Consider the following 14129-nt stretch of genomic DNA (forward strand, 5'->3'; position numbering starts at 1 on the left):
AAATTTTCATTTGGTAAGTAATCAGTCCCCTCGTCCTGCTGACCCCGTGTACATGTCGCAGTCGGATTGTATAATCCGCCGTATTACAAACAGCCGGCATTTTGTAATATGCCGAAATTCGTCTTTTTCAAAAATTCTACAAAAAGACGGTCGCGAGCCGACGGAGCCCCACGAAGTGGGGCTCCTATTTCTGTATAGTTTTAAAAAACACGAACCTAACCTAACCCACCCCCTTATCCAAACCAAAAAATTCTGATTACGAATTTTTGGCATATTACAAAATGCCGGCCGTTTGTAATTCGGCGGATTATACAATCCGATTGCGACATACATACCCCTCGTCCCGCGTACCTTCCAATATCTTAGATGTTTTACATTTCCGATTGTTAGTTAGGAAATGTATAGATTTCCTAGGAAATGTGTACTATAAAATGATTTATTTCACACATTTCCGTGCGATTTTAGGAATTACATACATTTCCTAGGAATTTTATACAATGACGGATTACATACATTTCCGTTAACATATACAATGTTTATAATAATTAAGTATAATGATAAATAGGCAGAAAATAAATGTCTATATAATGTTATGTTATATTATAACCAGTAAATAAAATAAATATTTAATTAAAGTTTATGTGTAAACTGTAATTCGATACAAATGCACTAAGGGTTAGAACAGGATTTTAAAATATGTTTCCGGTATTGGAAACGAAAATTATTAATATTTGTCAAACTGGTTAATGGTGGTGGAATGTTGTTCCAACACAGTGGCATTGTATCGAAAGCTACCCTTGAAAGCTGCTGAGTGGTGTTTGGGTATGGACAGCTGTTTACAGTTTGCAGACCTGGTTACTTCGTTCACCTACCCATAAGAAGCTACAGCAAATGTGATGCTTCCTTGTGGATTATGTATATCTACAGATCACCCATATTTGGCAATCTCGCTTCACCTAATGGCCTTGTCTGTTCAAGCCGAAATGAATTAATTACCTACTGCAAAAATTAAATAATTTAGATTACCTGGAAAGGACAAGGAAAATAAACTTTAAACAAGTGTTCGACCGATTATTACCAAGTAGGTAAATAAATTAATGACAAGACAAGGTAATCAATTAATGCTAATAATTTCCTAAAGAAAACATTTTTTTCAAAATTTTCACATAATAGGTACTTAACTAGGTACTAGACTCAAAAGTTTATGATAAGTCAATGAATGATAAATAGAATATGTTTAAGTAAAATGAAGTAGTTTATTTTACAATAAATTAATCTTATAAATTACCAACTTTCATTCTGCGGCTTCAACCGTGTGCCTTATTCAATCCCTGTTCCTACCCCTTGAATCCTATTTATGCAACAAAATTGAGATGTCCTTTTTCAACGTAGGTAGGTATGTACATATATCGAAATTTCCGTCAAAATCGGTTCAGACGCGTGCGGGAATACCTATTTTCTCGTGGTCCCACTATTTTGTCCTACTATGACGGAGTAACTTTCGTATTTATCTACAAAACAGAAATTATTTGATTGTTTGTTTGTTTGTATTGGATAGGATCCGAAACTACTGGACTGATTTGAAAAATTCTTTCATCATTCGAAGCAAAAATTATACCTACCTGATGAACATAGGCTACTTTTTATAACGGGACAAGTGATAACTGCGTTAAAAACAACCGACTTCAAACTTGCACTTGCAAAATTTACAAATACCTACAGACAAAAATGCTCATAAAATAAAAACTACTGGGCCTATCCGAATAAAATTTTTATGGGACCAATTCGACACCATCCCGCATCGAACAAAAAAAGAATCACGTAAATCGGTTCAGAAACCTCGGAGTAATCGGTGTACATACATAAAAAAAAAATATACCGGCCGAATTGATAACCTCCTCCTTTTTTTTGAAGTCGGTTAAAAATACTTCATTCGGGAATCGATGTCGAAATATTTAATTTTAGGCGCATAAAGAAAAAAAAACGCAAAGGATCATTCAAAACCTTTTCTACGGTTTAAATCTCAAAACTTTTTGGTTCATACTTCATATAAAGGTAATCTGATAGGATTATTTAGAATTTTAGAAAATAAAACAAGATGACGTGGGTAGGTATTTAACTTTAGTTTCGATTTATTATCATTAATGATGATTTCTTGATATTCTTAACGACGCGGTTGGCGCAGTTGTAAAGTAACTGCCTACTGAGCCGACGGTCCCGGGTTCGATCCCCGGTCAGGGCAAATATTTGTGTGATGTACTTGATTATTTGTTTTTGGGTCTGGGTGTTATCTATATATGTATTTATAAAATATTATATTATTTGTATACGTAGTATATTATTATTAGTCTGTGATATTATATTTATCGTCGTCTAGTACCCACAACATAAGCCTTAATTGAGATTACTGTGGGACTAGGTCGATTTGTGTAATATTGTCCTTTAATATTTATTTATAATTTATATATATAATTAAATGTGACTAGAAATAATATACTTACTACGGTTTAAGTATAGGTTGTATCGTAGTATATTATTATTAGTCTGTGGTTGTATATTATTTTGTAATGAGATCTTGCAATCAAATATTCACACAATCTCGCAAGTTTTCCGACAATTCATTTTTCGTATGAAAATTATCAATACACTAGGTACCTACCTAATATAGGCCGCTACAGGAACGCAGTTTGTAATAATTAATAACGGCTTTAACCCATTTACAATATTTTTATAGGTGGCAAAGGCAATGAGACTATGTATTAAAAACGTAGTATATTATTATTAGTCTGTGGTCTGTGATAATATTATTATTAGTCTGTGTTAAAAACGTGAAAAGTAACGTAAAAAGTCTGTAGTGCCATCTATTATTCGTTTAGCATCGCCAAATCGGAGGAGAATAATTTGTTTATAGTAGTTTCATGAGATGGCGTTGTTTTGAATATAAACTTTTCTGTAAAATTAGTTAAAATCGAGCGAAAATGAAATTAAATAGGTAGGTTCCATTTACAAAAGTATGTAAAAAATTATAAAAAGCAATGAAATTGCAATTAAATCTAATTTTATTTTTTGCTGGTTAAAATGATACACTTAGCGGCATCTATTGGTAGTCGGATGGCATTAATCCAGTTTTGTATGTAATGAACCAGACATGCTATAACTTTATATTAAATATTATTAATATACCTACCTACCTATCAGTAGGTTCATTAATAATTGTATATATAGGTACCTAAGTACTTACTACCTAAAGAGGTAGTCCCTCTAATTGGAAGGTAATGAAATGAAATGAAATGAAATGAAATGATTTATTTTGCAAGAAATGTGGAAATTTACAGATGTTACATAATTTATTGTTCAGCACAAATCGCCAATTGATTGGCATGCAAAAATTAACACTACACAGGTACTAAAAGGACTGACTGACTTCATGTCTCATGAGCTTTATTTTATAATTTCATCCATTACCTACCTACATTATTGTATGCAATAATGCAAGAGTTAAGTTTATATTGAGTGTACCTATTGGAAATAGAATAAAATGATCTTGGTCAATTGCAAAATAAGTAAATCGTAGCTACTATAGAACGTCGTGACTTAATTTTTTGAATGAAATTTTTATCGAATCTTTATAATATTAGGTATTATGAATTCATTAATTAAGGTTTATAGTTATTCAAATTATATCTAAACCATACGTTGAAAAATAAAGATAGGTACCTAAATCTAATATATAAAAATCAATGCCACTTTTCGTTGTAATTCCATAACTCGAGAACGGCTGAACCGATTTCGATAATTCTTTTTTTATTATATTCCTTGAAGTACGAGGATGGTTCTTATGTAGAGAAAACGTTAATATGTACCACGGGCGAAGCCGGGGCGGACCGCTAGTAAGATATAAAATGATCGAAGATCTAACATAAAAAAAATCATTAAGATTTGAGAAAGAGCCATCTCTTGAACATAAATTAAATTATTAGAAGCACCATTATATGCGATGACGTAACAACCCCATATAACTATTAATAACACAATATACCCGGCGCGGCCTAAGATGATCCCTATGACAGTTTGTCTTAGTGATTGCTCGTATGATGGATCGTGTCGATACTTTACTATTTTATAGGCAAAGGCGTGGTTTGCATTCAGCCACGTCGGTAAACATGTTTTTACAAATATTATAAAATGAATTTTTAACGTCTATTATGTAAACGAAACGGTAAGTAAAACGAAAGTTTTCCAAAACATAAAAATGCACCTTATCATTTTCTCATAATTTTTAACATGTTTAACACAGTGTATATTATTTTATCATGAAAATGGAATCCCCCATTTAATTTTTCTAAAAAACTTATATTATCATAGGTAAGTAAATTAACGCGAACGGTTATTAATTAATTAATTATGCTGCGATCTTCTGTTCCATTCAATAGTGAATGAACTATAGCTTAAGCATGGAAAAAATGTGAACTCGTTTCCATTATCGAAATTTGTTTATCGATACTTTCCGCACTAGTCGATAAATGCCAACGATGTAAGTTTTGAAGGACGTAAACGTAAAGTCAGATTGATATAATTTCTCGTAAATGTTAAGAATTGTTATAATTCCAACGGAATATCATTGTAATGGCATAAAGCTACGTAAAAATTAATAAATGCCATTTTTAGACGCCTCCAATACGTTTCTAATTTAATGGTGACGCCATTACAAGTTTGTCTCTTGAGAATAACTGTCAGTGTCATAGGGATCATCTTAGGCCGCGCCGGGTACATCAACCAACCAACCCAACCCATCTTCTGCGATCTTTCAACCGCGTTAAGTGTTTACGTTATCTGTAGACTCAAGTCTACTGTATCTGTAGCAGTTTATTTATGTCCTTGATCTGACAGTCAAAAAAGGCGGCAAACAATGGCGGCAAATAAGAAAAACGAAAATAAAAATACCAAGTAGCCAGCCGCCAGGTTACAGGTAGGTACTAGTACTGTCAGGAAGTAATGATAATTATATAGTAGTACATAACTAGTGTGGAATATTATGGAAAAATGGTAATATAAAATTATTAATTGAATATTTTGTAAGTTTTGTCGCGTTAAAAGGAACTAGAATTATGTAAGTTTTTAAAAATTACATAGTTAGCTACTTAGTAGTTATTTGCTTATTAAGTATGTGAGCTTTGAAAAACCGGGTGGAGACGAAGAAAAAAAATGTCTCGGTTTAGCAGGACACAGAAGTCCCATCACCATACTTATCGCTAAAGAAAATTGATCAGTGAAACATGTACATGCATCAGCTGCCACTTACACGATTTGGGGACACGGAACTAAGAACTTCATTTCACTTATACATAATATTATATGGTTATTTTACATTATCCAATGAGAGCAAAATAATAATTCATCCGTTCTTGGGTTGAAACTTGAAGAGTAACCAATAAATACATGACTTTCATTTATTTATAAGCCTATGGCATAGGTTATAACTTATAACAACACGATTTTCATAATTAGAAATATACCGTTGTTATTGCTAGTTCTACTAGGGAATATATTGTGTTCTAATGAAATACAGGTATAAAAGCTTACGTAGGTATTTAATATATTATAATATCTGTATGTAATTATTTTCATTACATTGTTCTCTCGGGAGTCGGGACATTAGTTGTGAGCAGTGACCAGTGAGCTAGGTAAGTTATTAATTAATATCAATGCTGTAATCATGTTGTGGTGTATTTATACCACTTTATACATTCGTATTCGCCATGCGCCTCGTCATTCAAGGATACATCCATACCTACTTAATATTATAAATGCGAAAGTTTGTCTGTCTGTCTGTTACTCAATCACGCCTAAACTACTGAACCAATTTTTATGAAATTTGGTACGGAGATATTTTGATACCCGAGAAAGGACATAGGCTACTTTTTATTCCGGGACTAGGATAGGTTTTATCCCAGAAATCCCACGGGAACGGGAACGGGAACTAGGTAGGTATGCAGGTTTTCATTTGAAAACGCGGGCGAAGCCGCTGGTGGAAATCAAGTTCATATATCATAAAGAAACGAATCTTAAATGGCGCCGCTTATCATTCCCTCTCGCTTACACACGGCCGTACAGCATGCAAAAAAATAGGGAAAAGTAAATCACTAAAATTTGTATCCCTTTTTTGATTACATTCCTGTCTTTCGCATTTTCCGGTCCGATATTCGGATATCGTAGCCGACTGTGCCGACATCGATATGCCAGCGTTATGCCTCCTCTACACTACTCGCGAATTTCCTCGGCGAAGTACTCGGCCGAAGTTGACTGCAGTCCGCGTTGCTACACTAAACACTCGTATTATTTTATTAAACGAGTGTGTAGTTAAATTATTTTTGACGACGTTGTCAACGTCTTATAATTCGTTAGAGCCGGCTGCACGCACGTAAAAACATGACTCATGCGGCGTTACCTCGCTCTGAGGTGTTCTACATGGCTTGAAGTGCACAATCGTTGTCACCGCGCCACGTCACATTCAGCTATCGTCAGTAAACCGACTTTACAGACAACCAATTTTTTATTTTAAAAATAAGGTCATAAAGAAGTTTCACTCCTTACGTGTGTATACTAGTGCACAATTTTAACGGATAATGTGAAAGAGGTGAGCAAACTGTATCGGGTATCGGCTATCGGCGTCCGATACCGATATCGGATCCGCTAATGTGAAAACGCTCTAACGAGACGAAATATATCCGCTGCTGTCACCACGGACTGTCACTGTCATTTTGATTGTTATCAAATATTATTTTAATCTCACCTGAAATTTATCAAAACAATAGTAAAAATTATAGTTTCTGCGTTCACAGACGTAGCTAAAGCAGAGTGATGTCTAATGCAATCCATATGTTATGGTTAGGCGAACCTGGTCTGTGAGGAAAATATTAAAAATGCCTTTGGCTGAGGCTGGTGATCAATACTCTATTTGGGTATGATTTCTTTGTTCTATCTTTGTTATAATTTCAAGTTCTACGAGAAAAATAATTGCAAGGTTACTTTAGATCGGGACGTCACATCACATGTTGAAATGGAACATATGTTTCTGTTTATTTTGTCATTTATATGAGCTCTAACTGTAAATTAAACTTTTAATTAGAAATAAGATTTGTTTCATCTTTTTATATTTAAGTGAGTTTTATACACATTAACATAATAACCTTTTTCAGGTGGGATTAATATATATATTTAATTTAATAGTTGGAACAGGGGCACTCACACTGCCCGCAGCTTTTGCCAGAGCAGGATGGGGGCTCAGCACAATATCCCTTGTGTTCCTTGCCTTCATGAGTTTCATGAATGCTACATATGTGATTGAAACTATGGCATGTGCTAATGCTGTGTTTAAGTGGAAGAGATTGCAATTTATTAAGAGGAACAGTGTAAGTTATGAATAATATCTGAGAATAATTCATTTTGTAGTTTTATACTGAATAATCAAATAAAAACATAACTATAACAACTGATTAGTTATTCAAAAATGTAACATAAATGTTAACGGTATCAATCTCATTATGCTATCTGTTATTGCTAAAAATAGCTTACAAATGTTTACACATACATATATTACAAACTGAAAATGAAATGGCTAATGAAATTGAAATATAAGTTATCACAGCAATAACTAGTTGTTCGCTCTGGGTCTGTGAGTTGCAATTTTTTTTATTTTTTCAAAATATTATCAGTTACTATTCTAAACCCAGTAGAGATTATTGTGACTAACCAAAAACCATTCAAATTCATTCAGCAGATCTTATAAACATGTTATTGGAAAAAAAGTTGTATAAAATGATCAAAACTAGTTTTTTTTGTTTAATTTCTGCTGAATAATAAAAATAACAAGATATAATAATTGTGACAAAATTGTTTATATACTAGGATTTGATAAGAAGCTTCGTTAGAATATTATTAGATATACATTCATTAGTGAAATTTGGAATATAATAAAAACATACAATTTATTGATTATATAATTAATTGACTATTGATAAATCAAATCACTCTTATATTGCTTCATATAATTATTTCCTAGAAATTAGTATTAAAGACATATACACCTATATAGGTTCAAGATGAGGACCATTCTGAGGAAGATCAGGCGAGTACACATTATGGAGAACTGGAGGATCCCCTGGTCTGTGGTGACTCAATACCTTCAAGATACTACAGTTTGGATAAAAGGATTGAACTCGGAGAAATGGCCAATCTGTTCCTGAGCAAGAGCGGACGGACCATGTTCTATTGCACACTATGTGTGTATTTGTATGGGGATCTGTCGATTTATTCAGCTGCCGTTGCTAAGTCTTTGATGGATGTCGTGTGGTGAATATTTTTATTATTTATCTGTTACTAGATGTGCCCCGCGGTTTCACCCGCATTGTTCCGCTCCTGTTTGTCTTAGTGTGATGATATATAGCCTTCCTCGATAAATGGGCTAACTAATACGGAAAGAATTTTTCAAATTGGACCAGTAGTTCCCGAGATTAGCACGTTCAAAAAAACAAACAAACTCTTCAGCTTGATAATATTAGTCTAGATAGTTAGAGTTAAGGAATTAATTTGATCGGATCGGGAAGGCGCAAAATAAAACGAAATGTACTTTCTAATAATTTATTTCATACTATAATAGTTACATGGGTTTGTAACGTGTACATAACCGCTCAGTTGCTTACGCGCAAAAAAAAAAGGGTCTCGATTGCTTCGACTTTTGACCGAATCTGGGAATACGACGCGCCGTAATAAAACTTTGATTGTGACTCGCTCTTGAGGCTCACTTGAAATGTTTTAACTGTTCTGAATAGCCAATAAAACAAGCTTAAACACTGTTTGTTTTTTTTATAGATCTTGTTTCCGTATTTTTCAAAGTACCTTGCAACTTTTAACTACCCAAAATATTAGCTACTTGTATGGAAAAATGCGTTTTACTAAAAATTTAGATCGACAAGAGCATTGTTTCTTATTTTATTCATAAAGTAGATTAATTACTAGACACATTTAATCACACATGGATATATTTTATGTGGAATTAAATGTTTAAAACATAAAGGGAACGCTCACTTAGCACAACACAAAATGGCGACGTCAAGCTTTATTTCGTCTCGTGTAATAAGAATTAGTTTTATTATGTTGCCAACTTGTATTTAAAGGTCGGATAATCTATTAGTCTATGGTTTAAAAACGTTTCACGAGGACTTTATGGACTACAAAATAAGGTTTAAAGTCGTTTTATAAAAACTGGTCGTTGGTAACGATCATAACCAGAAGCAATCAAGGGAATTCTGTTTTGGTAATTATCCTTACCAAAAGCAATTGAGCGGATAAGAAAATACTTATTACTTGAACCTAATTACTACATTATACATTGAAAACTACTTACTACAATCAAACTAGATCTCTTCCATATTGATGTATGAATAATTTCAAATCAAATCTGTTAGTATTTTCTAGTGTTTCATTTTACGCGACTAGGTATTATACATTTAAAAATTAAAGATTTTTTACGACACAGGGAGCAACAGCGAGCGTGGTCACGGGGAGTGTCCCCGAAGTGTTTGAAACGTCGGGAAAATAATATAATGAATAAATCGCGTTTAAAATCCGTTACAAAATCTTTAATTTCTAAATCAAATCTGTTATTACTTATACATTAATTTCATTTGATCACCAAATTTTCTATCTGTTTTCAGTTCAACAATACCATCAAACATGACAAACATAACGGACTGGGACTCAATGCCTTGCTTCAACGTGACGTCATCAGAAACTGGAGTTTACACTCGGTTGGATTGCTACAGAGTCGCTCTGTTGACTTTTTTCGCCGCTATGGGCCCTTTTGTGTTCTTTAATGTGCAGAAAACAAAGTATTTGCAACTTTTTACTTCGGGTATGCGGTGGCTTGGTAAGTTTGTGTGGAATATTAGTTACATGTAAATAAGGGATATTTTGTTGGCATCAAGTATTTTAAATTCTATGAAGAATTTTGCTATATTATAAACTAGCGGTCCGCCCCGGCTTCGCCCGTGGCAAATATTTCGCAATAAAAGGTAGCCTATGTTCTTTCTCAGGGTCTAAAGATTGTCTGTGCCAAATTTCATCAAAATCGGTCCAGTAGTTTATGCCTGAAAACCATACATACATGCAAACCTTTCCTCTATGATATTAGTATAGATAGAATATTAAACAGTATCAATTTTTTAGAATCAGATAAGTAATTTTATAAGTTTATTTTTTATTTCAGCATTCGCAATAATGATAACGATGGCGATCCACCTCCTCATCAAACACGGACCGCAAGGCAGACCGCCAGCGTTCGACTTCACGGGAATGCCCACACTATTCGGCGCGTGTGTGTACTCCTTTATGTGCCACCATTCACTGCCCGGCCTTATATCCCCAATACGGGGAAAAGGATATCTAGGCCTCCATCTTGCTTTAGACTACCTTCTAATTAGCATATTCTATCTCTTACTAGCTTTTACGGGTGCGTTCGCGTTCGCTCAACTAAACGACTTATACACACTTAATTTCGTGCCCACAGATAATGAAAATATTTTCCTGGAAATTGTCGAATATTTCCTAGCGTTGTTCCCAGTTTTTACACTATCCACTAGCTTTCCTATCATCGCTATTACGTTGAGAAACAATTTGCAAAGCATGTTCTTGGATACGAGTCGTTTGGAGACGTACAATTTTATTCTCAGGAAGATGTTGTTCCCCGTTGTCGCTGTTGTTCCGCCATTGCTGTTGACGTATTTCCTAGAAGATATAAGCATTCTTATAAAGTTTACAGGGTCTTATGCGGGTACTGGGATACAGTATTTAATACCTACGTTTCTAGTGCTATCTGCAAGACGCCATTGTTCTAATTTATTAGGGCTAGGCGTAGTCAATAAATATAAAAGTCCCTTTTCAAACGTAGCCTGGGCTGTGTTTGTTTTACTGTGGTCTTTCATGTGCATCATATTGGTATCCGTTAATATGTTCGAAAAGAACTCGTGACATTGAATGTCGTTGTAATAAAAGTTTAATGGGCGAATTTATGGCCGTAAAATCGCTTAAACTAATTACCCTCATAAACAAGATGTTACCAGATACAGATGCTTTTATTGTTGTCATAAACGTACATTGATTACGTATTTTATTCATTCTTATTAACAAAAAGAATGTTTTGTTTGTTATATTGAGACCGAATCGATTGTGTTAAGGCGACTACACCACCGAAACTAGCGCCACCGAACATTTTATTTTTTTACTCCTTAACCAGATCAAATTTAAAAAATCTAGCTCGGTACTTTGCTAGTATATTACTTGTAGTATTTTTGGTATTACTTTTCATTATTTTGCATTCGGTAAATTAGGAGAACTTTTGATTACCGCCAAAAGTGGCCACTTTTGGCGGTAATCAAAAGTTCTCTAGAATAATGAACAGTTAGAATAGTGAAAAGTAATACCAAAAATACTACAAGTAATATACTAGCAAAGTACCGAGCTAGATTTTTTAAATTTGATCTGGTTAAGGAGTAAAAAATAAAATGTTCGGTGGCGCTAGTTTCGGTGGTGTAGGCCTCTTAAGAATATAGTTCAATTTACGTTGGAAAAGTACAAAGTTTTTCAGAGACTTGATTGAATTATTTATTATTTTAAATTGAATTGTCATTGTCGTTAAATTATCATGAAAATTTTATATTTCATGCATCAATTCATTGCTGCTGCCATTGTAGCTCAAATATGTTTATAATTCAGACTCAGAGCTTATATTTTATCATGACAAATGCATGTTTGAACTAGCTCTCTTAAAATTAAGTCTTCCCTTGTTTAATGTACAATAATTTACACAGAGATTAAAAACACATTCGGTTATAATTTATATAGTTAATTGGAGGGATGTTAATAATAAATAAGACTGAACAATTTTTTTTCAACTCTTATGATAATTTTGTTGTGCTAATTTGAGCATTTGTGATATGGTTTCAACCATTGTTATCTAGGGCCTAGATTTTGTGTAAATGAAAGACAGTTTGCATTTAACCTACTCAAAAAAATGATTGTATGGTATTTCGTGTTACTATATGCTATTAAATTGTATTTCCTACTATAAAAGTATAATAATTGTGTGTAATTATTATAGTGGAATATTTTATGAGGAATAAAATTGTAATGATTACCTAAATTAACTAATTAATTATGGATTTAAGCATGCAGATTATTATTATTATTATAATGAATAATTTACTGTGATAGAATAACCATTTTTATATTTATGTATCTAGCTATATTTTATTGTAAAAGAAGTGACTGATGTAATAATTTGATTCAGAGTATTTTTACAATAAAAATTATTTTGTGTGTTCCATTTGATGTTTTTTTCCCTCTCACTCCTCTATATTTGTAAAAACATGTAGGTATACCGATGTGGCTGAATGCATGCCACGCCTTTGCATATACAATAGTAAAGTATCGACACGAACTATCACTAAAACGGAACTGTTATAGGAATCAATAATTGTTCGTGCCAACTATAATTTCATGATTAACTATGGTACTCACAGTTGCAAATGATCTACATCGATAGTTTGAAATATAACTATAATATATTTGTTATAATTTAACTCAAAACTAATCGACCGTTCTTAAAAAATAAGTGGTAAGCTTAGGGCGCTTATCCACATACGTTTTTTTGGCGTGAAAATCTAAGATTAGTGCCGTGTGTGATATCCCGTCTAAGCTAAAGAATATAATATATAACCTAAATTTTCCAATAATTCATCAGAGCGGGCCGAATGAGTAACTATTCCTTTTACTATGCAGAGATAAAGAAAAAAAAAATTAGCGAAATCGGTCCAGAAATTTTGAATGCATCAAAATCAGTCCAGTCGTTCTCAAGTTTTAGCGATAAAACAGACAGAAGTTGATATATAATTAGCTGCTGCCCCCATTTTGACGTGACAACGTCTTATAAATTGGTTTGCCGGGTGACACTTCAAGAAACTGCGTTACGCTCCGCTCACGTTATGCGCTCACAATGAGAGCGAGTGAGAGGCACGCGTCCCTTCAACTCGGGCATGGTTAGCCCGCCTAAGAGCGAGAGAGACAGACATAAAAAGTCGTTGTCACGTAAAACTTTCGCCCGTATACCGACTTTACAGGCAACCAAATTTTTTTTAACTCGCTTATGTCTTTATCCAGTCGTAGCACAGCAATTTGATATGAATTTATACCCGTCCGACTAGGGACCTTCCGGCCTCCTCCACTTAAGTGACAGACCAAGCTGAGGTTCGAGATACCCGTTAAGGGGGGACGCCCTTGCGCATGTCGTTAAAATGTAGAAGCCCTTCTGGCTAACATTGAGACCAGACAAAAAAAAATGAATTTATAGTGCCCCGAGATAGGAGGATAGCTGTTTTACCACAGTAAAACATCTCATGATTAGCATTTGAATGGCCCCGGAATTTCTAAATTATGATCAAACATGTGAGATGACAATGTTAACTTTTTTTATGCACGCGAGAGTGAAAACAGTAGTATAATAAAAATAGCACTCTAAACAGGGTTGGCTTGTTGTGTTTATGATAATAAAGTAAAAGAAAACAGACCTAATTATTTTACACTGAGTTTTATAGACCGGACTCTCAGTGGAGTTTCGTTTGCAAAAATAGCAGACCTAAATCTGACTTCTGATATATATTGTATAGATCCCAGACATCCTATAGACAGATGTTGCCAACCAGTTTTGTGGTCCCCCTTCCTCCACCCCGGTAATTAAATGTGGCATACAAAGAAAAACATAAAAAATTCCAAAACATGCCGTGTGGGGTATCAAATGAAAGAGCTTATTGAGTAGATCACGAATAAATAGCATACTATAACATTTCTTACACCTTCTCTAAGATTTTTTAGAAAATTTACGAAAATGCTCCATTTTTGAGTTAACTTTAAACCACTAGTATAGATTGAAAACTCATGTATATATTTTTTAAATTATTATTTTAAATAATTAACAATAGTCCATTGTTTACGATTCAATAGTTTGTAATAAGTGAGCTATATGTATGTGGTGGATTTGATGACCCCACAAAACGTTTTAAATTGCAAGGCGCACC

General features: G+C 33.8%; 1 protein-coding gene across 1 annotated transcript; it reads left to right on the forward strand.

Annotated features, from left to right (window-relative positions):
* The first annotated feature begins 6740 nt into the window (after positions 1–6740).
* LOC123695375 (transmembrane protein 104 homolog) lies at positions 6741–11234 on the forward strand. The gene is made up of 5 exons (XM_045641203.1): positions 6741–6962; positions 7200–7412; positions 8096–8352; positions 9717–9928; positions 10268–11234. The coding sequence occupies exons 1-5, from the start codon at positions 6885–6887 to the stop codon at positions 11026–11028; spliced, it is 1521 nt and encodes a 506-aa protein (XP_045497159.1). The 5' UTR covers positions 6741–6884; the 3' UTR covers positions 11029–11234.
* The last annotated feature ends 2895 nt before the right edge of the window (positions 11235–14129 follow it).

The sequence above is a fragment of the Colias croceus genome, chromosome 11 (assembly GCF_905220415.1).
Source record: "Colias croceus chromosome 11, ilColCroc2.1".
In the NCBI taxonomy this organism is placed as follows: Eukaryota; Metazoa; Arthropoda; class Insecta; order Lepidoptera; family Pieridae; genus Colias; species Colias croceus.

Bases quoted from the DNA above. Each gene is read 5' to 3' on its own strand.
- LOC123695375 (XM_045641203.1), top strand. From the start codon at position 6,885: ATGGTTAGGCGAACCTGGTCTGTGAGGAAAATATTAAAAATGCCTTTG. The intron at 7,413-8,095 runs GTAAGTTATGAA...ACACCTATATAG, and splicing joins AATTTATTAAGAGGAACAGT to GTTCAAGATGAGGACCATTC. The intron at 9,929-10,267 runs GTAAGTTTGTGT...TTTTTATTTCAG, and splicing joins TTCGGGTATGCGGTGGCTTG to CATTCGCAATAATGATAACG.